This window comes from Punctularia strigosozonata (assembly GCF_000264995.1).
Source record: "Punctularia strigosozonata HHB-11173 SS5 unplaced genomic scaffold PUNSTscaffold_1, whole genome shotgun sequence".
Taxonomy (NCBI): Eukaryota; Fungi; Basidiomycota; class Agaricomycetes; order Corticiales; family Punctulariaceae; genus Punctularia; species Punctularia strigosozonata.
Genome location: NW_006767433.1, coordinates 4,262,953 through 4,287,651, shown reverse-complemented (window position 1 = coordinate 4,287,651; position 24,699 = coordinate 4,262,953). Strand labels below are relative to the sequence as shown.

At 53.6% G+C, this 24,699-nt stretch overlaps 8 protein-coding genes across 8 annotated transcripts; 3 read left to right on the top strand and 5 right to left on the bottom strand.

The window, feature by feature from the left end:
- Positions 1-74: 74 nt before the first annotated feature.
- Positions 75-3,912, bottom strand: PUNSTDRAFT_81098 (uncharacterized protein). Its single transcript, XM_007379478.1, has 10 exons — positions 3,790-3,912; positions 3,633-3,732; positions 3,325-3,575; positions 2,250-3,263; positions 2,104-2,201; positions 1,866-2,055; positions 1,419-1,813; positions 833-1,367; positions 600-777; positions 75-544 (listed from the first exon to the last, which is right to left on the bottom strand). The coding sequence occupies exons 3-10, from the start codon at positions 3,394-3,396 to the stop codon at positions 123-125; spliced, it is 2,904 nt and encodes a 967-aa protein (XP_007379540.1). The 5' UTR covers positions 3,397-3,575; positions 3,633-3,732; positions 3,790-3,912; the 3' UTR covers positions 75-122.
- A 291-nt stretch (positions 3,913-4,203) lies between these two features.
- On the top strand, positions 4,204-4,798 carry PUNSTDRAFT_130248 (DUF543-domain-containing protein; the record flags this gene model as incomplete). Its single annotated transcript, XM_007379477.1, has 5 exons — positions 4,204-4,251; positions 4,306-4,318; positions 4,397-4,418; positions 4,469-4,518; positions 4,620-4,798. The coding sequence occupies 5 exons, from the start codon at positions 4,204-4,206 to the stop codon at positions 4,796-4,798; spliced, it is 312 nt and encodes a 103-aa protein (XP_007379539.1).
- Positions 4,799-6,184: 1,386 nt separating this feature from the next.
- Positions 6,185-7,973, bottom strand: PUNSTDRAFT_130247 (uncharacterized protein; the record flags this gene model as incomplete). Its single annotated transcript, XM_007379476.1, has 11 exons — positions 6,185-6,261; positions 6,316-6,723; positions 6,778-6,829; positions 6,884-6,939; positions 6,992-7,197; positions 7,246-7,296; positions 7,349-7,577; positions 7,629-7,655; positions 7,713-7,824; positions 7,878-7,895; positions 7,947-7,973. 11 exons carry the CDS (start codon positions 7,971-7,973, stop codon positions 6,185-6,187), a joined length of 1,263 nt encoding a protein of 420 aa, XP_007379538.1.
- A 1,276-nt stretch (positions 7,974-9,249) lies between these two features.
- PUNSTDRAFT_58853 (uncharacterized protein) lies at positions 9,250-10,719 on the bottom strand (the record flags this gene model as incomplete). Its single annotated transcript, XM_007379475.1, has 9 exons — positions 9,250-9,314; positions 9,371-9,394; positions 9,458-9,559; positions 9,632-9,810; positions 9,860-9,998; positions 10,054-10,185; positions 10,209-10,394; positions 10,459-10,585; positions 10,636-10,719. 9 exons carry the CDS (start codon positions 10,717-10,719, stop codon positions 9,250-9,252), a joined length of 1,038 nt encoding a protein of 345 aa, XP_007379537.1.
- Positions 10,720-11,461: 742 nt separating this feature from the next.
- PUNSTDRAFT_130245 (uncharacterized protein) lies at positions 11,462-12,634 on the top strand (the record flags this gene model as incomplete). The annotated part of the gene is made up of 1 exon (XM_007379474.1): positions 11,462-12,634. One exon carries the CDS (start codon positions 11,462-11,464, stop codon positions 12,632-12,634), a length of 1,173 nt encoding a protein of 390 aa, XP_007379536.1.
- A 591-nt stretch (positions 12,635-13,225) lies between these two features.
- PUNSTDRAFT_124082 (uncharacterized protein) lies at positions 13,226-14,854 on the bottom strand. The gene is made up of 3 exons (XM_007379473.1): positions 14,278-14,854; positions 13,687-14,226; positions 13,226-13,628 (listed from the first exon to the last, which is right to left on the bottom strand). The coding sequence occupies exons 1-3, from the start codon at positions 14,650-14,652 to the stop codon at positions 13,551-13,553; spliced, it is 993 nt and encodes a 330-aa protein (XP_007379535.1). The 5' UTR covers positions 14,653-14,854; the 3' UTR covers positions 13,226-13,550.
- A 4,261-nt stretch (positions 14,855-19,115) lies between these two features.
- On the top strand, positions 19,116-20,548 carry PUNSTDRAFT_49343 (glucosamine-6-phosphate isomerase). The gene is made up of 8 exons (XM_007379472.1): positions 19,116-19,173; positions 19,228-19,408; positions 19,464-19,567; positions 19,619-19,777; positions 19,836-19,949; positions 20,001-20,087; positions 20,142-20,260; positions 20,312-20,548. The coding sequence occupies exons 1-8, from the start codon at positions 19,170-19,172 to the stop codon at positions 20,411-20,413; spliced, it is 870 nt and encodes a 289-aa protein (XP_007379534.1). The 5' UTR covers positions 19,116-19,169; the 3' UTR covers positions 20,414-20,548.
- Positions 20,549-23,436: 2,888 nt separating this feature from the next.
- PUNSTDRAFT_96588 (alpha/beta-hydrolase) lies at positions 23,437-24,617 on the bottom strand (the record flags this gene model as incomplete). Its single annotated transcript, XM_007379471.1, has 2 exons — positions 23,437-24,373; positions 24,443-24,617. 2 exons carry the CDS (start codon positions 24,615-24,617, stop codon positions 23,532-23,534), a joined length of 1,017 nt encoding a protein of 338 aa, XP_007379533.1. The 3' UTR covers positions 23,437-23,531.
- Between the last annotated feature and the right edge of the window lie 82 nt (positions 24,618-24,699).

The following is a 24,699-nucleotide window of genomic DNA, read 5'->3' as shown; positions in this document are numbered from 1 at the left end:
GGCTGCACAGCTTCACTAGTACCGGCACGCAGTCAGCGTGTTTACTTGAGTGATTTTATGGGTTATTGCATGTTGCCTGTGAATCTCTAGATTGTATTGTAACGAAAAATAATGATCCAAAACTACTGTACAGTATCGTCGTATTTGACAAGGTGCTGATGCAGCATCTCGTCGAAAGCCTGATGCGCCTTGCTGACCGTCCAGAGGCGTCGTCCAGTGTCAGGATCGTTCCCATCATGACCTACAGTTAAGAGGATTTCGCCCTTCCAAGGGCCCTCGAGCGCGTATACCTTTTCACCCTCCTGATCTGGGTGAATCGCAACCAGATATTCGATGGGGATTTGGAATTCGTCAGTGCCATCTTGAGGCTTCAGCACGGCTATAGAACTCTGTCCGTAATCACTCCATGAGGTCATCACGCCGCGGACCCCTTCTTTCTCGGCATCTCGCCATCGCGGTAGCCCAATGCCATTCGTTCCGGAGATCTTGACCATGAGTCCTTTCTTTGGAACATTATATTCGACGATCCAACGTGGGGGCAAGGCTGCGTCCAAGCATCAGCATAAAACGTCAAACCAGGAGCCAATACAATTTCTCACTGAATTTGGCCGGTATGTTGTCTCGATTCGCTTCAGAAGTATTGGCAGGTGTCGCCGCAGCGGCGCCATAAGCAGCAGGGGTTTTAGCGAAGGCGAACGGCGTCGGTGCAGCCGGTGTCGGCCCTGGTGTCTCAGCAGCCGAATAACCAGGCGTAGGAGCTGTCGCCGCTCCTGAGCCCTGCGACAGATGATTCAGCAATTCTGAAGCTTGACCTGCGGGTAATTCGGCTTACCCAATTATCGGTGTTGCTTGCACTGGCGCTTCCCCAGCTACTCGAAGGCTCGCCCCAGCCACCTGACGGTCTCGCTGGAGAGGCACTCCCCCACGAGCTGGTATTGGAGTTAGTAGGTCGGGCTGGTGTGGACCCGCCGAACCCTGTTGGGTGGGCAGGGGAGGCTCCCCCACCCCAAGAACGCCCCGGCGTCGCACCACCCCAGGCAGCATTGCCCCCGCCCCCAGCATATGGGTTTGGTGTACGCGCACCAGCGTCCCAGGCTGGTGTTTTACCGCCGTTTGCGTACGGATTCGGTGTACGCGACGACGTGTTCCATGCAGGTGTAGCACCGGTCGTGTACGGATTAGGCGTTCGTGAAGCCCCCCATCCAGGCGTAGCACCGCTCACACCCCATCCTGGCGTGGCACCGCCGCTAGCACCACCGCCCCAGGCCGGAGTGCGTCCGCCTTGGGGTGGTGCCATTGACCCTCGTCCACGACCAGAGAAACTGGAGTAGGCACCTTCCAGATTCTCCAGTTTTTTTGTCATAAGGCTAATACTACCGTTAGCAAAGTGGCGTCGTGGAGTAAGTAGATGAACGGACTTGAACCGTTTCAGTTTCTCCTTTTCTATCGAGATGACCTTATTGTTGGCGGTCAATTCAACGCGAGCTATCGGACCGTTGGTGTCCTTGATAATTCCATGAAGGCCTTTGTTGGGCCCTTTGATGACCGCAACGGATACTCCAATTAAGCGATCGCGAGGTCCGCGCCCAATATTTCCGGAACCAACCATGCCCCCTAATGAAGCACCACCACTCATGGCCGGATTCATCTTGGAAAGGTCCCCGACACCGGGTTTCATAGCATTTCCTTTGGGCGCCAAAGAAGCCAGTGACCGTGCTCGGGTGACGAATACGCCACCGTTCTCGACGATTTCTCGGTTGTGCAAGAACGCAAAATGCGACTGGTGGATGTGCAAAACTTGTCCTTTGCGACCCTACGATCAAACTGTCCCAGTCTCGCTCATGGAATCAGTAAGACGGACATACCTCTCCATCAACCTCCTTGACATTGTCACCGACACGTAGTTCGTGGCCTTCGGAATCGGTGGCGATGGCCCGAAGAGAATCCCTTCGCATGGATATCTGATGCGGTTGCACAAGTCGTACTTGGCCATGTTGATCCAGCACACGGAAGGAATCGTGCTCGGTCTTGAAGATGACCCCCACAGTTTGCAAGCTTAGTGACCATGAGTACATAGCTGAAACAACGACGAGATGCTCTTACTCAAGCTGTACAAGGTCATGGAGCTCATAGTTACCGACGATATTGGTGCTGGAACCAACTTCTGCCGCTTCACGAAGATCCTTAGCGAAAACAGACACCTGGACAGCCATCAGTAAGCGAACACGAGAGATAATGTATATCTGAACCTCCTGCATCGACATGTCGGACAGAAACGTAACGACGTTGTCCATCACAGAGACGACAAGGCCCGTTTCATCGGCATTCTTCCCGTTCATAACCTTGACATGGTCCCCAGGCTTGAATCGCTTCCGGACACTTCGTGCAGGCAAATCGATTTTTTGACCCTCGAGGTCGACACCTTGGGCGGTAATGGTGACAAGATCCCCTTGGACCCCCTCGACCACACCTTGCACACCTGCCTGCTCGCCCTCAAAGACTTCGATGTGGTCTCCGGGCTGAAGAACTGCGATGGCGGCTTTCCTCGACGCCTCCGCGATGATAGATAAGTCGATTTTGTTCCCGCCCTCGTCCATGCCGCCGCCTTCCTGATCTCGGCTAAACAGAGAGATCTCGTCCAAGGTTGGAACAACGTCATCGAGTTGCAGTGCCGAAAGACGGAAGTCCTTTTCGATAAACCCGTCCTTGTACGTGTCGCTCTGGAAAACGTATACTTGATTGCGCTTCGAAACCGCTTTACGCCCATACACTTTGACGACTTCCTCGTAGTTGAAGAAGCGCTGCGGAGGTCGAACGCCCGTCGCTGTAGTGGCGGTCTTCTTTCGCTTCTTCCCGTCCGCAGTCATGTCGTCTTTGGGGTTTAGGTCGATACGAGGCACGAATTTTAGCCCGACCTCTTCCCCGTTCTCCGTAATATCCATTACTTGAGCGAGATCGCCTTGATACTTCCCTCGACGTATGCGGACCCAGCTACCCGGGGTAACCGTCACCTCTTGCTTCTTCAACTGAAGTAGCTTGTCCATTTCTTCGATGGGAACCAAAGCCGGAGGTCGGGTAAAGAATACACCAACTAACCCGTTGCAAGCATCCATGACCTGCTTGGCGCTACGAGCTTCGACGTAGATCATGCCAGGGAGGGAGTCACGCTCGAATGCAGAGAGGATTTGGAGTGGACGACCAGAGTACTCTACGTCGATAGCTTTCCGCATTAGGCTCATGACTATGTCACGTTCCTTGCCCGGCTGACTATCTTATTAGCACAAGGGCCTGCAGTCTTGAAGGTAAAGGCATGTGGCTACTCACCCTGACCCGTACTTGCCACAGATTGGCGTCATGAACATCGGGAATCAACATGTGTTGCGGCAAATCGTCCATATTTCCGGTATAGCGCTGGGCCGCGGTTCGTTTGTACCGTTGACTGACGTCTTCTGCTATACGAGCAAGGTCCTGATCGTCTAATTCACGTTCGCGGCGCTCCAAACGAGCATGTGTGGCTGCCCGACGAGCTACATCGTCCTCATCACCCTCCAGACCAGGTTCAGCCAAGAAGTCATCTAGATATTTGATGTGTTCAGTTGGCTTGCCAATGGCAAGGGAATGGCTATACTGACTGTTCGCGAATTCTTCGTCGTCGTCTTCCTCCTCATCGTCCTCGTCGACTTCAGCCTCAACATCAACGAAGCGCTGCCATGCCGGTGCTTTGTGCCGGCGCTGCACGTAACGCGATGAATAAACGGTGCTCGATGCAACAAAGGCATGGGCGCGTACCTTCACGCGTTTCTTGCCTCTCTCAACGCCCTCGTCTTCCTCCTCGTCCTCCTCCTCGTCCTCCTCGTCATCTTGTTCTTCGTCTTCATCTTCCTCGTCTCGAGCTCGCGATGAACGTTTGTCCCCCGTGCGCCCTGCCTGCCCACCTTCCTCAGCATCCACATCGTCCTCATCCTCGAGCCCGGCATTCCCGTGCTCAGGGGCATCACTTTGGAGATACGAGTCTTCAACGTCAGACATAATGGGAAGCTAGCGTCTTTGAGTGGTGTAGCACAGGTCCGCCTTAGTGCGCCCAGCAGACGCTGGGGTTCTAACGAAGTGACGAGCGAGGGGTCGCGTAAGTCGGTGGCTGAACCCCTTGGGGGGTCAGGTAACCTGGGCGTCACCGCTAACTCCCGACCTCTTCGCCTTACCATGTCGTCCGCAAAACCAACTTCGAGCGAGAATGCCGTTAGCCAGAAAGTGCGTTGTTGTGAATGTGATTGGCTATCTATACACTGATAACGATCGACATAGTATGACCGGTGCTGTACGTGTGTTCCACGTTATTAGTCCAGTGCATGAGTACGGACGCGATTTCTGACCCTCGTTCGTACATGCGAATTAGTGGCGGACCTGGTTGTGAAAGCGTACGTGCTGCGCTCCTGCCGCAAGTGCTATGGGCTGACTTTGTCTCCAGTGGTCTAGGATTCAGTGTAGGCGTAGTTGCATCGGTCGTATTCTTTCGTAGTACGTCCCGATTGTTCAGAACGCGCATTTGTTGCTCACTTGCGCATTCCACCGACGCATAAATTCACTCCTCACCGACTATCTCGACTCCTCATCTCCAGGGCGCACCTTGCCGATAGGCATTGGTCTTGGCTGGGGGCTCGGTGCGGCATATGCAGACTGTGATCGGCTTTTCACCCCTCGCGAACCCGGCGCAAGACTTGCCGTGCTTCCGCCCGCTCCGGCGAGTTCGACTGTAGCGACACCATCGGTGGACCCTCACGGACAGCATACTGTATGAATTCGTGGATGAACATTTATAGATAGAATACGGTTCAACGTTGATCTACTTGTCGTAAAGCGCTTTTCCAGACTGTTTACGGAATGCATTCTCGGTCTTCCAGGCCCTTCTGCGCGACCAAATAGCCTTCCACTGTATATAAGGCGGAAGCTTCATGCTTGCTTGCATGACTGGGCGCTCTCAGTTGATCACCCCATCTGTAGCTTTGCCTATATCCGCGAGCCGGTAGTATAACATGATTTCCTGGCACTCGTGGCCATGGTTGTCCAAAAGTCGAAGCTCTACGCAGGACGCGACGCATGCCCCGAGTTTGCACCAACGTCCTGGACGACAGCATCGGAGAACGTCCGTCGTGGTTTACCAAGGACGTGTCGCTCATATAACGTCCCTACAAATGAAACAGAGATCGATTAACCCTGCAACTACTTGTCTATTAGTTGATCATGGACGCACAAGCTGTCGCGCCTATGATAGGCAACGTCACAATGATTATTTGCATCCTTCTGCCATTGGGCGAAAGCGTCTTTCGTGTGAGGTCATTGGGCGGGTGTGATGGATGTGCCATTGTGTCGAATTCCTTAGTTCGAGGAGCCCGCTCTGGTTAGAGCACGAGGAGCCCGGTGGCTGCGCGTCGCCACCGGACCTGCGTTATGGGCGGCTAAGTATTGATCGACATTGATCCTGACCAACCGGCGCTTGACATGGACATAACTTTATCAATAATACCTCCATCTCAGTTGGCAGAGATCGCGCGATGCGACCACCAGTCCTTGCACAATTCCGGCCTCTCAAGATCTCACGAGTCATGTGAAGGATATCCTTTCGGTGCGAGACAATTGCGTGGGATTACAGCTCCGACTCGCTGAAAGCTACTATGCTGCTTGTCTCGACATGTAACTTGAAGGCATCATCAAAGGCCGGCGATTGAGCGGTCATGAATGCACACATCCAGATCTTCGAGAGGAAGGACATCCCAAGTTTGCTTGCCGTGCGCATGGGGACGAACGAGGGTTACATGCATGTATGAAGATCCGAGGGTTCGGGCTCCGTCCATGTGTCCCATTGCAACCAATCACCGAAGTCTGCAATCCACTGACTCTGCGACGGTTTCTTGGGGTTAGCAGTTCGGAAAATGCATCCGCGATTTAGCCACTCCAGTAACCGCCACCAAGGGTCCCCATAAGATTGAATGTGAGGACGAACACCAGGAACATACGGGCCTCTTCCTTTGCCGCTGTTGGAAGCCTCCATCCGAGTCAAGACAGAACGGTGCACTAGCACGCCCCGCTCTATGATATGGCGAGGCAGCAATCTGCCTTGCCCCCTGTTCCATCTTTGGCAAGGACGAGAATCAAACTTGAGCACAAGCAGTGCAAAAAAGACAGCTCACATCCAGACGTAGTCATCCTTGCCATCCGCGACGTTCAGATCTAATTTCACCTTCTGCGGCACCCATTCCATGACTGTTCTTCCTCAATCAGATCCCAAGCTCAATAAGAGAGGGTCTCAGGACGTACGGCGCCAAAGAAGCATAGCATTCATTTGATCATACATTGGCGACAAGGCATCATGCAGCTCTTCAACGGCTTCACCTTCGAATAACCGCTGCTTGGTACCATGGATGCACGGCTCTCTAGCCAGAAGAACGCTAGCGCCTTCGTTAATTCTGGGTGCGGGCCGGCAGAAGATCCACGCATAGAGGCTGAAGACCAAGAACGAGACGCATGACATAACATATGAGATGGTGTCCCATACTGTCAGCGCGCTGCAAGGGGTTGTCATCGCACACGGTCTCGTCGGTAATGAATCTTGCGAGCCAGGACTTATGCGCTCTGGCTCAGACATGTCCCCTGCTCTCAGGCGATCTATATCCAGACCAAGAACTTCACGTAAGCTTGCATCGAACAAGATTCCTGTGTCGGTGCCTGTAAATCAACATTGTCAGCATTGAATGAGGCCGGATTTTCGTGTGTACGTACGGAAACACTCCCGGATCATCCACCGCAGCGGGATACGTGCTAAACTGTGCCTCTGAGAAATATGAAATGAGATAAGATGCGACCAGGACACGCAGACTTGACTCACGGTGTGATTCTTTACCGATCCTCCGCCGACGTCACAGTGCGTTCCCGCGAAAAACACTGAAGTGACAAGGTCATTAAATCAACGAGGGTACGACAAGAGATGGCGCACCTTCTTTGCAGTCCGTCAATTCCTGAGCTTCAGGGACGCTCTGCGGGGTCGTCGGTTGGACCAGGCTCTCTATCGAACACTCCAGGAATGCCATCAAACGATTCCAGGGCGAAGTACTGCTCGTGTCATAGAAACTTGGGATGAATCGCACTCGACGTTCGTCAAGAGACACGGCATGTCTGAATATCCGAATAGCATCGTTGGAGCTGCAAAGATCTTGAGAATGATCAGATGGTGCAGTAGTGCAAACGAACCTGGATAATGGTAGATAGCGAGGTATCACACCGACAGAGGCTACGGTATCCCTTCATGAGCGTAGGCAGCTGGAGATACGGGGCACTAAGACACCGGGCTTACCATACTCCCACGAAATCGACATTGACGTGGATGGAGAATGTCTTCTTGAATATGGCGCTCATTCGCCATCCATATTCGTCGTCGCGTTTGTACATTTTGTATGCGAAAGGGAGTTGTTGATAGTTGCATGAGGACAGAAGGCCAACCTTGTGCAACATGCCTGCCAAAGCCCGCGCGGTGTATGCACCTCGACTAAAACCAAATATGCATATCTTGTCGCCGGCGTTATCTATGTCGCCAAGATTAGATTGAACTGGATAAGTTGATAATTACGACTTACAGTTCTGCATCAGGAACGCGTAGCCATCTGTGACAGCAGTGATTTCAGTGTGGATGGAAGGATATCAGACAACGGGATATGAACCTCTCACGTGCCTCCCAAGACTCCAGGCAACCATTCTGTCTAGAGTATTGGATATCTGGGATATGAGGGGTAGGGCCAGCAGAGGATTGTCGCTGTATGTCCCTATGCCCGCCTGAAGCATTGCAGGTGAGTTCGCACATGAAATCTTGCATGCTTGCGAATCACCTGATAGTAAACCATTTGCTGAATATATACGTGAGGCATTAACACGTACGAACAACAGGATACACGAACCTCACGATCATCGTCCTTCTTCAACATGGAAACCAACTGTACAATATTGGAGTTGTCATCGTCGAATGCATCTCCTGTGCCATCAAAACAGAGGATTAGACATCGTCTCTTCCGATATGCATAGGTTTGATTCCGAAAGGCGGGGATCCAGTCCCGTTTGGGTGGTTCCCAGTGCGTTACTGCACGCACGCGTGGCACTGGCAAAGGCGTGCCAGCACGTTTGCGGAAGTAGTCCGAACTTTCAGACTCTGATTCGGATACGAAGTTGTCATCAGGATTGTCGGTCCTCGAGACACGACTAAATGCCATCGGACGAAGAAAGGGGGATCTAAGGCTGCCATCAAAGCGTGCTCCAGTGCTCTTGAACATATAGGTAAGCTTGCGGCGTCAATCATCACCGCAGCTGGCGGGCGGTCTCGCGCTCTGACTGCCTGAGTATAGCTTCTGCTGAAATCCGTGCGATCCATGCGCACAAGCGCTGGAGTCAGATTTGAGCAAGCTATAGTTGGTGACGGATCTTCTGAGAAATGTGAATCCGGAACTCCGGCATGGCACGGCCTTGTAGAGTACTTACATTACTCATACAGCCTCCTGGAGTCGATTATAGGGCCTTCCTCTATCAGCGTGCATGCGAATGATATTGAATACCATAGCGGGTATGCTCTTGCATCAGTGCACCTGAAATAGGTATGATTACAAGTTACTCACATGCGAACCCATGAATACCACAGTTCTCTCAGTTCATCGCCTCTTTCTATACTTGGTGTTCACGAACCATCGTGCATATTTCTGACTAACTATCCATACACTTGTACAACTTGATACATCAGTTGAACACACCGGTGAACAAGCGCACATTTTGCATATGAAGCTGCGGAGGATGTATATCCAACAGCTCCTCTTTCTCTCTGTATACTAGTACTGTCGGGTCTTAGCTATCGCACGGAACATCATGAAACCAGTTCCCGATGCGACTAACATTCGTTCTCCTGATCTACTGCGAAGTGCTTTCTGTCTTGATGGGCACCGCCGCTGCACCCCATCATGAGTTCGGCCGCGAACAGCCATGAGTCTCATAGATCTCCATCAGTGTCGGCCCCTGGTTGTCATCATTCTTGACCGCAGCTACGAAGGATTGCAGCCGCTTTGCCACAGCCGGGGGAATCATCCATGATACATAAGCGAACCCATGATAACTGTACTCATATGCGGACTCAAATCCATACATTATGATGTGCAGTGTTGGTCATTGTCGGCGTTCACAAAGGCCAGTGTGCACAAGCATTCGTATGCTGGATATGAATTAACCTTGGAACGCGACACCAGCTTTGGAAGTCTCCGCCAGACCGCCGCCGGCGTACCCAGTGCCTGAATGATACATCAGCGCTGTTCCGTAAGATGTAGAATATGCATCACGAGCTCACCCTCTCGTCTTAACTCAACGATATCTGAACCCATATCATGTCCCTTTTTCTTCCCGACGGCCTTCTCCTGTTCCTTGGGTACGGCACCGCTGGCTTTGATGGGTATATCGCATACAGTACACTGTGCGTTGGGTTTGACAAGCGTATCAGTGCACGTTCTGCATACAACGTGCCCGCAAGGTTTCATGACTGCATACCGAACAACATGAGTCATTATGACCCAGCCTATGCGCGACGGGAGCATTGCACGAAGTTGCGTACCGTAGAGGATGATGTTGTTAGACAGCGTCTTCTTGCAAGATAGACAAAAAGGCATCTCGTCATCCTGCTTCGAGGCCGCAGCCTTCGTAAGCTCCGCCGTTTCCCCGTCCTCCAAGGGAGTCGTTTTCCCGACACCGGACGACGGGTATGAGAACTTGACCGGGAAAAGATTCTTCAGGCTAAATGACTAAACTCAGAGGTGTGAACCGGATAACAAGGGCTGCATACGCTATGGAGTGCGGAGGGTTGCCCCCACGGCACGTGGTTTGAACCTTAAGATCTTGGAAAGAAGAGGGGGGGCCCGCAGACGTGTACGTGGGTGTCAGCGACGGCAGCCAAAAGTCAGGGAGTTTCGCGCGAAGTGATTCTGGGGCACGACAGCATGAAAGTCTCCGGTCAACACAGATTTGGCAAGGACATACCAGCCTGTTCCTTCTCTAATTGCTTAAGAGCGGCTTCCTCTGCTTCTCGCGCCAGCGACTCGACCTTGGTCGCATCAAATTCGAAAGGGAGTTTGCGTTTCGTTCCTCCTGCACACCATAAGCGGGCAGCAACTGCTACGTGAGTATTGACAGACTTTCACCTTCATCCTTCCCTTGAGTGTGTACTTCGTTGCGAGCTCCGAGCCCTAATTGCCCGCGTTCGAAGTCTTGCAACACACGTTCACGAGCTGCCTCTCTGGCGCGCAGTTTTTGCTCTTCGGCCTCTTTCCTCAATGCATCCAATTTGTCTTTCTGCCTCTTGATGTCCTTCTTTTGCGAGACTGCAGATGCACCGTATACGTGAGCAGGGTCTACATAAGTACGGAGCGCTGGAAACGTACGCACGAAGGTCGGTGTAAACGCATTCTTTGCAGAAGAGATGGCCCTCCTGGCATGCTACAGGCTCGCGGGCTCGTTGAAGACACAAGGCGCAGCAGTCGAAACGTCGCATAGATTCATTTCCTAGCCTTTGCTACGGCCAGTCGTCATCGAAAGTTCACGCCTCAAGACAGAACGGCTGACCCGTTTAGTGCCATAGTCAAGCTTTTTGTATTCGGCGTATGAGAATATGGATGATGCCGTATTGTTCTTGCTGTGTTTTGTCATTTTGCACTGTGTCTTATGCTGTTGTTGGTTCTTGTGAAGCTTGAGGAGAGAGGGTTCAATGCAGTGGCTTTGTGTGTGATGCCACGTGCGTCATTTGCTGGTCTGAGTCTCGCGCGACAATCCATGTAAGTGATCGAGCAACGAGTTCTTGTCCTCATTCATGCATTGCAGGACCGTTACACCCAGACGATATATATAATCATATGTGGGTGAACTCAAGCTGTTTACTAGACAAGGCGTTGCAAACCATGGACAGCAAAGGTGACTATAGGCTAGCCCACCAAGAGCCACAATTAGTAACGATATCGTTGGCAAACGCTTTGTACGGCCTCGCAAGGCCACACCGACGAGTATGGTTATAAAGAGCCCTCGTCTGAGAGACCAACTCCGCCACCCCTCGTAACCGATGTCGCCTGGAACTCGTCACCTATGTCCAACAGCGGACTTCATCCCTCCAACCTACGAGCCGCTGCCATATCTCCTATGTCATAGGCCCTTCGAGCATCTCCCAGCAGCATGCAAGGATTTCTTAACAAAGAACGGTATTCCCCTGCCTTCTCGGGACCGGTCTCATGACAGAGCTTCAAGGCTTTCGGCGAGGCTCATAGCATGTCGGCAAGCACTCCAGGACCAGCTACTCACCGACCTGGCGGGGAATGACATGTTACTTCTGAAACTGCGGTACAAGGCTGTCCTGGAAGGTTGCTCTTGTGGTCCCCCAACACCGCATTCCTCAAGCAGCATGACGACGAAAGAGCGCCTGCGTTATCTGGCCGACGTCTTGTTGCCCGCGCGGCTGAACATCCTAGGCGACTTCCTGGCCCGTTTTGACGCTCTGATCTGGGCACAACTGGAATCTTGGGAGTACAAACACTTGAGGTGGTCCGTGAAGGAGCAGCAGCGCTATCGTGATCAGATGGTTTCTGGCATCATCCACTTGACAGAGTTGAAGACTACAGAGCTGGATCTTCATGTTAGGTCCAACCATCCGCCTCTTCAACACACTATTCGCCACGTTGAGCAAGATGGCGACACTTCCGAAGGCAATGCTGCAGTTGATGCCACATTAGAAGATTCTCAGGGAGTGCGCCCACCTAGCGTGCATGGCTCACCCGAAGAGGATGCGATTTGCGCACCATCCGATGCTGCGATCACGGAAGAAGGAATCAAATCTGCCCTTCATGCTTCCACTCCATCCTTGGACGAGGCACAGCTTGATGGCGGCTTTTCCCCCTTCGAGGAAAGCGACCAGTCACAAACAACCGACTGCGAGCCAAGTCCACAACTGTCCGAAGCAACCATCGTAACGTTTGAGCTGGAAAGCTTCGAGAAGGAGTGTGTCGACGTCGAAAGAGCAGTGACTAGGGGTGTTTTCTTGGAAGAGCCGGAGGGACGAGTGCAAGCAAATGTCATCCGTCTGCCCACTACAATGCCATGGGACTTCAACGCGGCAGGAAAAGCATTGACCCGAGCTCCTGCCAAACCGAAACACGACATGCGGCGTATCGCGTCGACTTCCAAGCTCCAGTCGATGCTGCGGAGTATAGACAAAATCCTCGGTGACTTTCATAAACCCGGTATCGTCAATGAGGACCCAATCTTTCAGGAAAGCCGCCTTCGACCGGTACCGAGCAAGGAGCGAGACGTGCCAGAGTTAGCGAAATCGAACATGGATGAGGAATGTGGTTTAGCCGCGACCGGCGGTACGATGCAGGACAAGGAGCGAAGGTCGGATGCTGCATGCGCTCCCGAAACGGGCGTATCGACACCTAACTATCGAACGCTTCGCATAGCGACGGAGTTGACCGATGTTGCAAAGCAGAGAAAAACCTTCACGCGCAGAAACAAACAACGACGGCCGGTGAGCAAGAAGAAAGCCGAGATGCACGAGGTCGGTGCTGCGTGGAGGAGATAACGGCGAAAAAGACGGCGCCTAGGGGGGGCGCTACCGCTCGATAGGCCTAAGACTATTCGCCCGAGGGATCAGAGAAAGGACTGTAAACCATAAGTAGATCAGATTTACGATACCCTCGCGTAATAAGTAATTGCAGTCCCGCAACGTACATGATGTCTGAAGCTCTGGCGAAGAATTGCCCGGTCGTCGGACAATCCACCCTACTTATAAGACATTATGGTCGTCAACACGCCCGGGGAACTGTAGCGCAAGGACCTCGCTAGTGCCGATGAATGTGAACTACATATGGTTCAGTCCAGACGATCGCAGAGGAGCAACGCTGGAGTGGACAGACATGATGAGGTGATACTTAGATCAGAGATGCAAACGAACTCAGACGTCCTGGGACCGCATGGGATGTCGGACTTATGAGCATTGGAAAGGCAAGCGGGGATGGGTTCGCAGGACTCCACGTCGATTTCTCCGTGTACGGCTGTTCGAAAGAGCTCGACAGGGATGGCGGATGTACGTATACTGAGGTCCCCCGGAATCTTGTGCGCAACCCGATTCCGACATCTCGTCAGCGACATCTCGTCACGCGATGGCAGCGTAGTTGTCTCGAACCCGATATGAGTGAAAGCGTGAAACTCGTCCGTGATGGCTACAAACACACACGTACACATGCAACGCATGATCTAGGCATACCGATACCGACCAAGCGCGCCAAACCGTCAAGGTCAGTATAACGTACGGGTCGGATAGAAGCAGCAGCGCCAGAAAACGGCGAGCGATGTAGTCCGCAAAACCAATCCCCCCTGCAACCCTACGAATATACAATCACTCCTCGCCGTCCCTCCGCGCCACAAGAAGTCATAAATAGCGTAAATAGCGTGATATAGTCCGTTGATGCTAATTTTTCTTCGAATTGGCCGGCGTGTTATACGGGAGAAGGTGTCCGGAGGCTCGACGGTGCACCGATTGTATAAGAACGCTGACCTCGCGGTCTACGGACAGACTGAGGTAAAGGAAGTCAATTACCCCGATAGCGAGGTGCCCAGGGGGAACAAACTCACGTATCTGCTCATGATGAGCTTCGCCATGATCATCGGCTGGCCGTGGCCGGCATACCCGCCCATCTGGTTCACGGTGAACGCAGGTGAGGCAAGCGCCGGTGGGGTCGGGGATATTTGCTGCAAGGACGGGGTCGGCAAAGTGAGCGAGGACGTCGAAGCCGTCCGTCGGTGCCGTGTCGGCCGCGAGGGTGCGCTTTGGGCAGGCGAGCCCGGTGGGGACGGCGACGACGGCCGGGCGTAAGCTTGCGAACGGACCGGGTGCCAGACGCCGCCTTGGCGTGGCGGTGGGGCCATGGGTGCGGAGGGCATACGCCGACCAGAAGGCGGCGGGCCAACCTTGATTAGCGGCGGCTGTGCGGACCGTTGCGGGAGGCGGTATTGTGCGCCGTCGATGGTCCATGTAGGCGAATACGACCCAGAGTTCGGTGACCCCGGAGATGGGGGAGCGGGCGACGGGAAGTCCTCGTCGTCCCCGAGTAAGGCAAGCAACTTCGAAGAGAGGTCGAACGAGAACGTCGGGAGAGAGGGGAAGTGCGGCCGCTGCGAGTATGCGTCAGGGAACGTCGCTGCCTACGACAGAAGAGTACGTACCAGAGCGGGCAGTCGCACCGAGGGGGGAGATGGCCATTGTATGGAGAGCGTTATCCGGCGTTTTTCGCTGAGGACTTCGGTGTTCGCATCTCCTTTGGGCGACATGTCGCTGACGACTTGATCCGCGCGCACGCGAGCAACGACCGCATGTCCCGTCTTCTCCCCGGCGAGCCTGAAGCGGGCGAGGAGTATGCGAGTGATGCATGCGTAGCACAAGACGGCCGCACAGATGAGGAGGGTAAGCGACGACCAGTAGAGTCCGAGGTCCGTCGACGTGAGCTGGAGCGACGGCATGGACGGTATGTGGATGTGGACCGAGGGGAGGGAAAACTCGATGGGCCGGGGCAGGCGCTGCATGAGTGTCGAGGTGTACATCTCGTCCGATGATGACCTTCGTCGAGCAGGGCGCACTGCGGGGGCGACGACCGATGACCGTAGAGAGCTGCCTGGGGCGAGACCGGGGCCTCTGTTCCTTCAAGCCGTCCGCGATGGGAGCGAGAGCACAGGGGGCTCAGCGGGGAGTTGGCAGGACGGCGAGGGATGAGATGAAGGCGGTCAGTCGTGAGGGGCTCTGGGGAGGAGCGGCGAGATGGGCCAAATAGCGTGCCACGTCTGGGGCCCGGACTAACCTCGTTTCACCCAAGCGGCGCCGCCCAAGCACCGCGTTCTCTCACGCCCCGAATCTTTCCCGCTTCCGCGTTTCGCCCGGAAGGCTGATCATCTGCTCCGTCGTCATGAAGACATCTACGATCTCCCTGCACCCATGCTTGCACATCCCGTTGATGACCCTGTCGCAATGGAATCCACATTGCAGTTGCATTGCACGGCGCGTGCTGAGGTGCGCTACGAGGGTCGCTGTGGCGGTGTTCACCCAATATACCTCCGACTTCCCGCCATTGCGACATACACCACTCCACGACGTCATGTCCGACATAAGTCAGTAGTACGATAGAGCGATCACGGAGCTCAGGTCCGAGCAGACAAGACCGTCACATACGACATAAGACCTGTGCAGTCAAACGGAGGCGTTTCCCCGTCACGATGGTCATGGAGCCGCCAATACATGTGTCGTTCTGGAATACATCGATCGCCATGTGTACATTGAAAGCGACAGCTTTCGTGTGCTCCCTTCGAAACGGCTGGCGAGACTAATTGGTTGGCTGGCCCGGGACATTTTCTGGCAATTGCGGAAATTTCGCGCGTCCATCATCCAACTTCATCACGTCGAAGCCGTCGCCTTCTACGACCTCTCCCGCGAAGATATGCATACCCATTCGGACGGCGCGGACCGCATCTTGCCTGGATCCATGATCAGACACCTCTCTCGAAATAGAATGGACAGCGGGATGAAGAGTACCTGTCAAGGCATCCAAGGCCGATCACGATGATACCCGGCAGCTGGCTATCGCTGATGTACAGCAGTGACGACCCGCATGTCGGACAAAATCCTCTTCGGCCGTGGTCGCTTGAGGTGTAGAAGGTCGGCTTGACGCTGTTCGAGGGGTCGTAATGGAAGGCGAATTCAGGAGCCGAGAAAAAAGACTAGGTGCGTAGAGCATGAGATCGTTAGGTTCAAGGTACCGATGACGGATGTATCAAAGGGGTCGTTTCCGCAATTGTAAAATAAGGACTATGTATGGCACCTGAAACAGCGCTCCCGATGATCTACGGCTATGGACACACAGGGTAGACGTTAGATCGGTACGCGTCACGAGTGGGGGACGAACCACCCACCACAAGTTGCAATGACAATGGAACCCCGCATACTTCCTTGTCCCATTTTCCTCTGCGACGAAGGGGAAATGGGGTGCTGTTGACTGCTCCGGGGGCGGGAAGTCTGTTTGCAGGCATCGCCGCGGCGGAGCCGCACGGATAACAATCAGGACAGAGTCGATACCGCAAGATAAGGGCTGACCAACGGTGTACTTGATAGAGCCGCAAAGACAGGAGCCCTTCAAAACCTCAATCATGCCGTAAGGTGAGGGCGGACGATGTAGGCGCGAATGCGGAGACTCCGACTATATAACATCCCATGACTATGGTCATCGTGGTGCTTGCAGCAATAGCTGCCTATCACGAATCGAGCGCTGGGATAGCAGAACCTATGCTGGAGAAAGAGCGAAGATTTCGAAGTCTTGGATGTAGACCGCAGCTGATCTCGCCGCATTCAGTCTATGCATGGTATCAGGAACGTTGATCTTGTTCGTATGTCCCGGAAGATTTTGAGCGTGTTCTTTGGGTCGGATGGAGATAAGTTACAGACGAATAGCGCGGCTTGACGCGGTGAGAGTGGATGCAAGCGGCTTGAAGTCACCGCGCGGCACGGGACTGGCACGGGACACGCGTCTCCTTCAGCCCGTGTTCATGACGGACGCTCTGCACGGATCCTGCTTGTGCGGCGCAATCAAATTCATCATTGGTTCGCCGTGCTGCGTATCTGAGAATGTCACTGCGTCAAAATCACCTGTGGACGCAGATATCCCTCTCCAACATGAAGACGGCATGGAAGGAGCTGTGAAGTACAGGAGGACTCACTGTCATTGCACAAGCTGGTGATTGCTATGCTGATGACACGGGTTACCACCGCTCGCATTCACACCGATCTATACTAGTCGCAGATCTTATGGGGCCCTTTTCCAAGTACGTTGAACAGTTATTTTCGGGTAGTCTTGAACACATTCAAGACGAATTGCAGAGCTTCATAGAAATTCCGAATTCGTTGTTCCACATCGACCGCAGTAATACCACTACACCATCACGTTATCAATCAAGCCAGCGGTGCCATCGGGAGTTCTGTTCGAAATGCGGATCCGCCATGTTCTTTGTGGACGCTGAGACACCAAACATCGATATTGCAGTGGCCGTATTGGACCGGTGAGTGTTGACCTTGCACTCGTTTGAAAGCTGGAACACTCGACTCTTCTCTCCATGCAGACAGGATGTTGCTCGGGGTGTCAAGTTTGTCAAGCATATCTGGCTCGAAGATGCTGTGAAAGATGATGGACTTGATGTCACAAAGCTGGAGGACGGCCTGGAGAGATACAAGAGATTTTGGCAACAAGGCAAATGGGAAGGTTATCACTATCACTGATACACCAAAGGACGTCTTGGACTTGGAACTCAGCCCTCAAGCTGTATTCCTGTTCTTTTCTTGTCGCTAAGCGGCTGTCCGCACGAATGAATGTCCGTGTTCGATCGCGAACAAGAACAAGCATGATCGACAACTGCGCGAGTAGCATATTTTCCGTGATGTCTCAATGGCATGCATACTCGAGGATGTTATATTATCATGTTCACTCAAGCAACGCCCGATCATGAAACCTTTTGCATGCCCGTAATTATGGTGTGCACCGATGACTACAGGATCTTCAACGTAGTCAGTACCCATGCCATATACCATCGAGCTCTTCCGTTTCCTCTTCCTTGTACCTCGGCAATTCGTCAGAAAGTTTCGTGATGTCGATTCCGTCCCCTTTCACAGAATCGTCAAGCCATGTGTGTCGATATGGCTGGATTGCCCGTGCAGCGTCCTCCCTGAGGATAGCTTTTCCGGTACTTTTCGCGCGTCGTTCGGGACAATCACACACCTATTCAACGTAGCAATCGCTATCTCGCGTACTTCAGGCCTGTCTTTGGAACAGTAGAAAAGGGAGGTGCCGCATTTGGGACAGAACTCTCTGGAAGCTTTGGTGCTCGAATCATAGGCTGCTGGTATCGCCGTGTTCGACGTGTCGAACTGGAAGTGGCTGGCAGGTACAAAGAAGAAGCTCTGTGCGCTCCGTGAGCATCCAAGCGACGGTATGCAAAGTTGAGGATCGGCCTTACTTGATAAAGACTGCCGGAAGCGCGCCGACTGGTTTGGCAGGCATGAGCACGACCTCCAATATGTGTTTTCGTGCGAAGCATTACCGTACCAAGTATTGCAATGACAGTGCGTCCCCGCCCACTTTCTCTCTCCTTCTGGCCCGGTACGAACCAAATTCGCAAACTCCGGCTTAAGACGTTCCGGTGGCGGGGGTGGAAAATCTGTCTTCGATTCATCATACACCGCATGGATCATATGCGGGACGGACTGTGGACGAACCGATGGTGAATCTTATTGCTCCGCAGAGGCAGGATCCCTTGATCTGTTCCATCGTACGCACTGTTTGAGTCGGTGCCGCGATGTCGATACGATCAAGACCGAATCACGAGCAAAGGTCGTCTTAGAATCCGACAATCTCACACATATAGTGTCGCGTCATGAAGGGCCATATGCTTCCGACTTGTGAATAGAAGATCGGTCTGCGTGGCACGGCGCGTATGACTATTGGCAGGACTACTGCGTGAGTTACTGACAGAACGATTGCCTGATTTCATAATGGCATCTCAATATTAATACCCACCTCGACCATCAGACGTGCTTGAGCGCTAGGGGTTCATTCGACCGCGCACATGCATTCAGCCATTGGCCCGGTGCTCCAGAGATGGAATGGAAAGCCATGTTTACCATGCTCGCCCGCATGGCACCTATCGCCCTCACGTGAAGCGTTTTGCCTTTACTGAGCGATACTGGCCAGCACATCGGGTGGTTGTGCCGCAAACGTCCGGTTCGAAGTATGTGGAAGTGCCCGGCCAAGCAGTGCACGTACCTGCTGATCTAGACGCCCGATTGTCCGAGCTCTCCTGGTGCGCTCCTGGGTCCCGACCAACCGCGCCGGACACGTGGGCTGCAGTCCACGGCATGGCTATCTGCGCTTCTGAGGGGGCATTCGGTAACCCCTAGCTTACTCCGATCGGCAGACGCGATAAAGCTCTCGAGGTCGTAGCTGGCGCGTATGATAGCTCTCTACCCCCTCCCGCTCCTCTTTGCGCCTGAACAACCACCTTCACTGCCCCCGGAGCGATAAAACATGCGTACGTGTCGCATAGTAGCCATACGGACACTCATCGTCAACATAACTTCGACAGGTCTCATCATCCGCGACGATCCGGTGCAAGTAGGCGACTACATCGCCAATTATATCTGCAAGCGTATCAACGAATTCGCACCGACGGCCGAAAAGCCTTTCGTCATTGGTCTTCCGACCGGAAGCTCGCCCATTCCGACTTACAAGTCGCTAATCCGACTTGTAAAAGAAAACAAACTCTCGTAAGGGCTCGTCATATATTCATTACGTAGTAGTCCCCTGATGCCTGTCTCGTAGCTTTAAGCACGTTGTCTCCTTCAACATGGACGAGTATGTCGGACTGCCTCAAGAGCACTCCGAGTCCTACCATACTTTCATGTTCCGCGAGTTCTTCTCGCACAGTGCGTTCGTCGCTTTGTCCCCGCATTCCGATATTGATATCCGTTGGCCAGTCGACATCCCGCCTTCGCAGGTCAACATCCTGAACGGGAATGCTGAAGACCTGATCGCGGAATGCAATTCATACGAGGAAAGGATCAAGAAATACGGGGGTATTGAGCTTTTCCTTGGTGGTATCGGGGAGGATGGTCACATTGCTTTCAACGAGCCCGGTCAGTGGACTACCTGATACTCCTTCCTTCATTACTGACTACTCGACCCCTCGCACAGGATCTTCACTCAAATCCCGCACTCGTATCAAGACTTTGGCGTACGACACCATCCTCGCTAACGCGCGCTTCTTCAATAACGACATTTCTGCGGTACCGCGGATGGCGCTTACGGGTGAGTTGTACCAGCATAGCTAGGAAAAAACGTATTGATGATCTGCAATAGTCGGAGTTCAAACCGTGTTAGATGCGCGGGAAGTCGTCGTTGTGGTCACTGGCCAGAGGAAAGCTCTGGCATTGAGCAAGGCCATCGGTAAGCTCTTCCGTAATTCTGGCTGCCCATAGACGCCTACATCGTCCTCCGCAGAGGAGGGCGTGAACCACCTGTGGACGCTGAGTGCATTACAAATGCACCCTTGGGCGTTGATTGTCGCGGACGAAGAGGCCACGGCTGAGCTCCATGTGAAGACAGTCAAGTATTTCAAGGTACGGCTGTGGTTACGATCGCTGCTCAGCCTACTAACTCTGTTTTCCCAGTCCATTGAAATGGTCCAAGACGAGGTAGAACGCACGCAGGCAGCCTTGAAGGCCAAGGGTCTCAGTACCGGTGAACATGATCAGCATGGTATTCAAGAGTGATCTGCTATCAAAAAGCGTTGAGCATAAAACATATGTATTTCTTGTCTATTCACGGTTTCAAGTAGCGATGCCAATAGCATCATGTTACCGTAACTTCGCGCGGGCTCGATCCAATGAAAGGCATTTTGTAACGAATGTACAGGATTGTGAGGACTGCAACGGGTCGGACACGGTAGGGAATAAATATACAAGTCCCCGATCCTGGACCCTGGACCTCTCCCTTTCGACGGCGTCCGTCGACTCGGCTGAGCGTGCACCGACCCTGTCCTCCGACACCCTCGAACTCTGCTGCATCTTACAACTTCCACGAAACGCGGTCGTTGAATATCAATGCGCGATCAACGTCCGACGCGGGCGCGGCTTCAATGGCCGGGTGCTCGCACTAGTGGGTCGTAGAGACTGTGCCATGACTCTCAGCCGCTCTGGACGCTGTCGCGAAGTGGATCGCTGGTGCTCGGTCTCGTGCACTCAGAACCGAACGAGCGCCAATGTATAGACGTCGTCACGGGTCGGGCACTAAGTCCCTGGATGTTAGCCCAGCATAGAGAGGGATACATGACCTGAACGAGACGATCTCAGTCGTCCTCTTACCAAGAACCGCTCCAAGGAGGAGTAGAGGTTCTTGGTATTGGCTCGAAGCTGGGATCGCGTAGCCGACACTGTACTTGCCTACGACATATTAGCTGCTCGGGCGTATGCAGGCCAACAACCGCGAAGTCGGACTGACTGGGTAGGCTGGTTGATAGATCTGCTCCGGGCTGGAGGAAGGGTGTGTATGAGAGTGAGTGTAGTCGAGAATTTAGATTGCACTTTTGATCTCATAGCCATGTCCCTGCAGATTCGGGGATGCTGGCACGAGGCATGCTGTGGCTTAGTAACCATCCTCCGGCCAAGACGGAGTGTTCTTTGGGTTTCTTGCATAAGTGGCGCTTGCCGCGCATCTAAGCGTTCCACAATTGTCAGCCTTCATTTCTTGCATGCACTCGAACGCAAGTGACGACTGTCTGCTCTATCCTTTGCAAACTTGAATTTGCATCATGCAGGCCACGGCACTATCGACCTTTTGGTGCTCTCACGTTCGGCCGCGCTGCTTATTCTGGATCACTTTACAGCCCGCAACTTCTTCGCGCAGTATCCAGGCTGTGGAATGAATGAGTACAGCGCGATTGTGCCGCCATAAAGGCGCGGCTAAGAGTGTCAATACACTGTTCGATGACTTCCCAGTCCTCATGCCTATCGTCGCCTTCGGATTTGGCACGTTCGGTGACATCCTTGCCCTTATCTCTCTCGTTGCAAAAGTTGTCAAGGCACTGACGACGTCTACCGGGACTTCGGCCGCGTACCAGGCCTTGGTCCTCGAACTGTCCTGCCTTCATGACGCTCTCCTACACATCGAACACGCTGCTTCTGCCGATGCGCAGGGCTTTGCACAGAGCTCTTCAGCATCTCCTGTTCTTCATAATTTGAACCTGAATGAGTTTGCTCTGCTGTGCTCTCGGACCATGAAGAAAATCGAGGAACGCATCTCAGGATATCAGAAACGTCTCGGAAGAAGTGGCCACAATAATCGGTGGATATCGTCATGGCAGAAGATTGGATGGAGCTTGTTCAAGGAGCCTGAGATTCATCGTTTCCGCAAAGAGATCAGGGAATATATGATCACAGTTCAGACTATGTTGTCATCGTATGCATCGCAAGTACCACATCTTCTTTCTCGATCTGTTGTCAGAAACTTCTGACAAGAAAATTGACATAGCAAAATATTGGGCAGATTGTGCCAAGTCATATCATCGAACTTAGAAACCTCCACCAATGAAGATCGTCAAGAAATGCAGGTCAATCATAGACGAGTTACTCAACTACACGAAGAGCAGAGAACCTCCGAACGACGAGCCATCGCAGTGGACCATTGCTCCGAGCAACCCAGTACAGGAGATGTGGGTGGGAACTTGACTTCTCCGAGGAGCTCTCTCATCCCTATCGCAGCACGTCGCTTCACATTGTACAAGGGAAGCTGAGGTAATACCTTCCTATTACCGCCATCGCGCTAGCTATGAAGTTGACATGCTTGCAGACTGTATCCCTAGCCCAACCCGTAGGAAGTCGCGCAGAACCTATTCGCACTGGGTCCGATGATTGGCCAGAACGACCGCCCGGGCTAGACCATCGCGAGGCGCAACAGGGACTGGGAGAAACTGCGATGACATGCATGTTGGAGTCTGATTGTCGCCCGGATGCCTTACAGAGAAAGGTGACCGTCGTCCCATTCCCGCTGTGGCATCGAGTACTCATTGCATACGCCGTGTGCAGCAATCAACATCGAATTTGTACAACGGCAAGGCGAGCCAGATACGAGTGGGTCATGTCATCAAGGTATTATTCAATCATATTTCCACATAGCGTTCTCCGACTGAGGTACCGCACTACAAGGAGACGATTTCTTCGTATCAGGAGCCGCGAGCTGTTTCGGGCATAGAGAGTGTTCTGTATGGCGGTGGCACCTTTGTCTTCACCTCGTTACCCGGATGGTCCTCGCCTGATCCTACGATGACCCCACTCAAGAGCGATCGACGCGTACTACTGGACTCAGGATCGCGGGCTAAACGGAAGACTACTGTCGGGTAATTGCCATCTATTTATAACTGTTGGCCAAAGGAGTCGCTCAACCCCACAAGTGTGCGTAGCCCCTCTCAACCTGATGTCTCGAATTTGCGGGCGAGCGGAACTTCGAAGGCCTGCCGATCCTCTCGTTCAACTATTGCACGATATCTAGACAATCTCATACTAGATTGATTTGAAGAGGGTATCAATGCCCATGCTGGACTTCGTGCTCCTCGATGCGAGTGCGTGCATCGTCGTGACCGGGCTCCCGCACAAATTCAAGGAGTATGTACGCCTTGAGAGGGAGAGCATCGCATCCGGAAAACTGTGGATGGCGCCGGAGGCGTTCCACGAGGCGGGAAAAGACGCTGCTGCACTAGCCTAATCAATCAATTAGCGCGATTGAGCAAGGGTCATATAGTGGGGTTTATTGCTTTTGACTATTTTACAGTGAGGAGGGGTTTGTGCTTAGAATAACAGGAAATAATGTACCATCTATCTCGTTCGTGAGATGCGCTCACAAACATCCTTCCAAGAACTCCATCGCCTTTGCATAAGCCTCTGGGACGCCCGGTGCCTCCAGCTTGAGGTCAGACGCCAACTGTAACCCATGCTCCGCTCCTTCAACCACCACCAGTTCACTCTTCACGCCGCTCTCCCTCAGCTCTCCCAACGTGACCTCGCTCTCGTGCAGGAGCACGAGCGTGTCCTTGTCCCCGTGTATGAGGAACGTCGGTGGGAGCTCCTTCACCCTCAACTCCGGGAACACCTCGCGCTCCTCCTCAGGTAGCGCGGCTGCACGCTCCCTCGCTGTCGAATACTTCTTCAGCTCTGCTGCGAGCCCTTGTTTCCCCGTAAAGTAGTCGAGATAGAGCCCCTCTTGGATGATCCGGGTGGCAAGCGCGCCACGCCCATCCTCGCAGTACGGCCCCTTCGGCCCGAGCCTGACTGGCGATCCCGCAGAGGGCGGGACCGGCACGCCCTCTGGCAACCCCAGGGCGGCGTTGACGGTGGAGAACGGGAGCCGGCCGCCCCAGAAGGGTATACCATCCGGGTGTGGGAGGACCCAGTGGTCGGTCAGGAATGCACCGCCCATACCGAAGAGCGAGAGGACGGCTTTGGGCTTGGGAGATGCGTGGAGGGCGTAGAGGCGCGCCAGGTAGCCGCCTGCGGACCCGCCGGAGACGAATAACCGGGATGGGTCGGGCGAGGCGCCGGAGGGGAGGTGGAGGGACCACTGGCCGGAGGATATGTACGCCGCGAGGGCGCGAACGTCCGCTAGGATATCGTGGGCGGTAAAGGGCACGAGCAGTCGGTGATCCGCGGAGAGAAAGCACCAGCCGCGCTCCAGGGATGCGTCTGGAACGGTTGCAGACGGTGGTTTTAGCATTGCGTTTGAGCGGAGAGGGTGGAGATTCATATATTCACCCTTGAGCCATGACGGAAACCACAGGTCCCTACGATCCCCCGATGCCAAGCCGCCGCCGTGAAAGAAGAGGACAGCGGGTGCTGATCCTGAGACTCCTTCGGGGACGTAGACGTCAAGCTTGATGTCGAGGCCATCTGCCCGAGAGTAGGTCACGGTGATCGGTACACTGCTCATCCTCGATGAAGGTGTCCGTTGCACCACGACGCTGCAGCGCCATACTTATACTTATGCATCGGTTTCTTCATCAAATCACGAT

What these genes read in the sequence shown, in the direction of transcription:
- PUNSTDRAFT_49343 (XM_007379472.1), top strand. An exon ending in CATTGCTTTCAACGAGCCCG is followed by an intron (nt 19,778 to 19,835) that starts GTCAGTGGACTA and finishes CCCCTCGCACAG; the next exon opens with GATCTTCACTCAAATCCCGC. An exon ending in AGACAGTCAAGTATTTCAAG is followed by an intron (nt 20,261 to 20,311) that starts GTACGGCTGTGG and finishes CTGTTTTCCCAG; the next exon opens with TCCATTGAAATGGTCCAAGA.
- PUNSTDRAFT_81098 (XM_007379478.1), bottom strand. Translation starts at nt 3,396, where the DNA reads ATGGACGATTTGCCGCAACACATGTTGATTCCCGATGTTCATGACGCC. An exon ending in CCGACATGTCGATGCAGGAG is followed by an intron (nt 2,202 to 2,249) that starts GTTCAGATATAC and finishes ATGGCTGTCCAG; the next exon opens with GTGTCTGTTTTCGCTAAGGA. An exon ending in CAACATACCGGCCAAATTCA is followed by an intron (nt 545 to 599) that starts GTGAGAAATTGT and finishes GCTTGGACGCAG; the next exon opens with CCTTGCCCCCACGTTGGATC.
- PUNSTDRAFT_124082 (XM_007379473.1), bottom strand. Translation starts at nt 14,652, where the DNA reads ATGTACACCTCGACACTCATGCAGCGCCTGCCCCGGCCCATCGAGTTT. An exon ending in CGGTGCGACTGCCCGCTCTG is followed by an intron (nt 14,227 to 14,277) that starts GTACGTACTCTT and finishes GCATACTCGCAG; the next exon opens with CGGCCGCACTTCCCCTCTCT. An exon ending in AGCTCATCATGAGCAGATAC is followed by an intron (nt 13,629 to 13,686) that starts GTGAGTTTGTTC and finishes CCTTTACCTCAG; the next exon opens with TCTGTCCGTAGACCGCGAGG.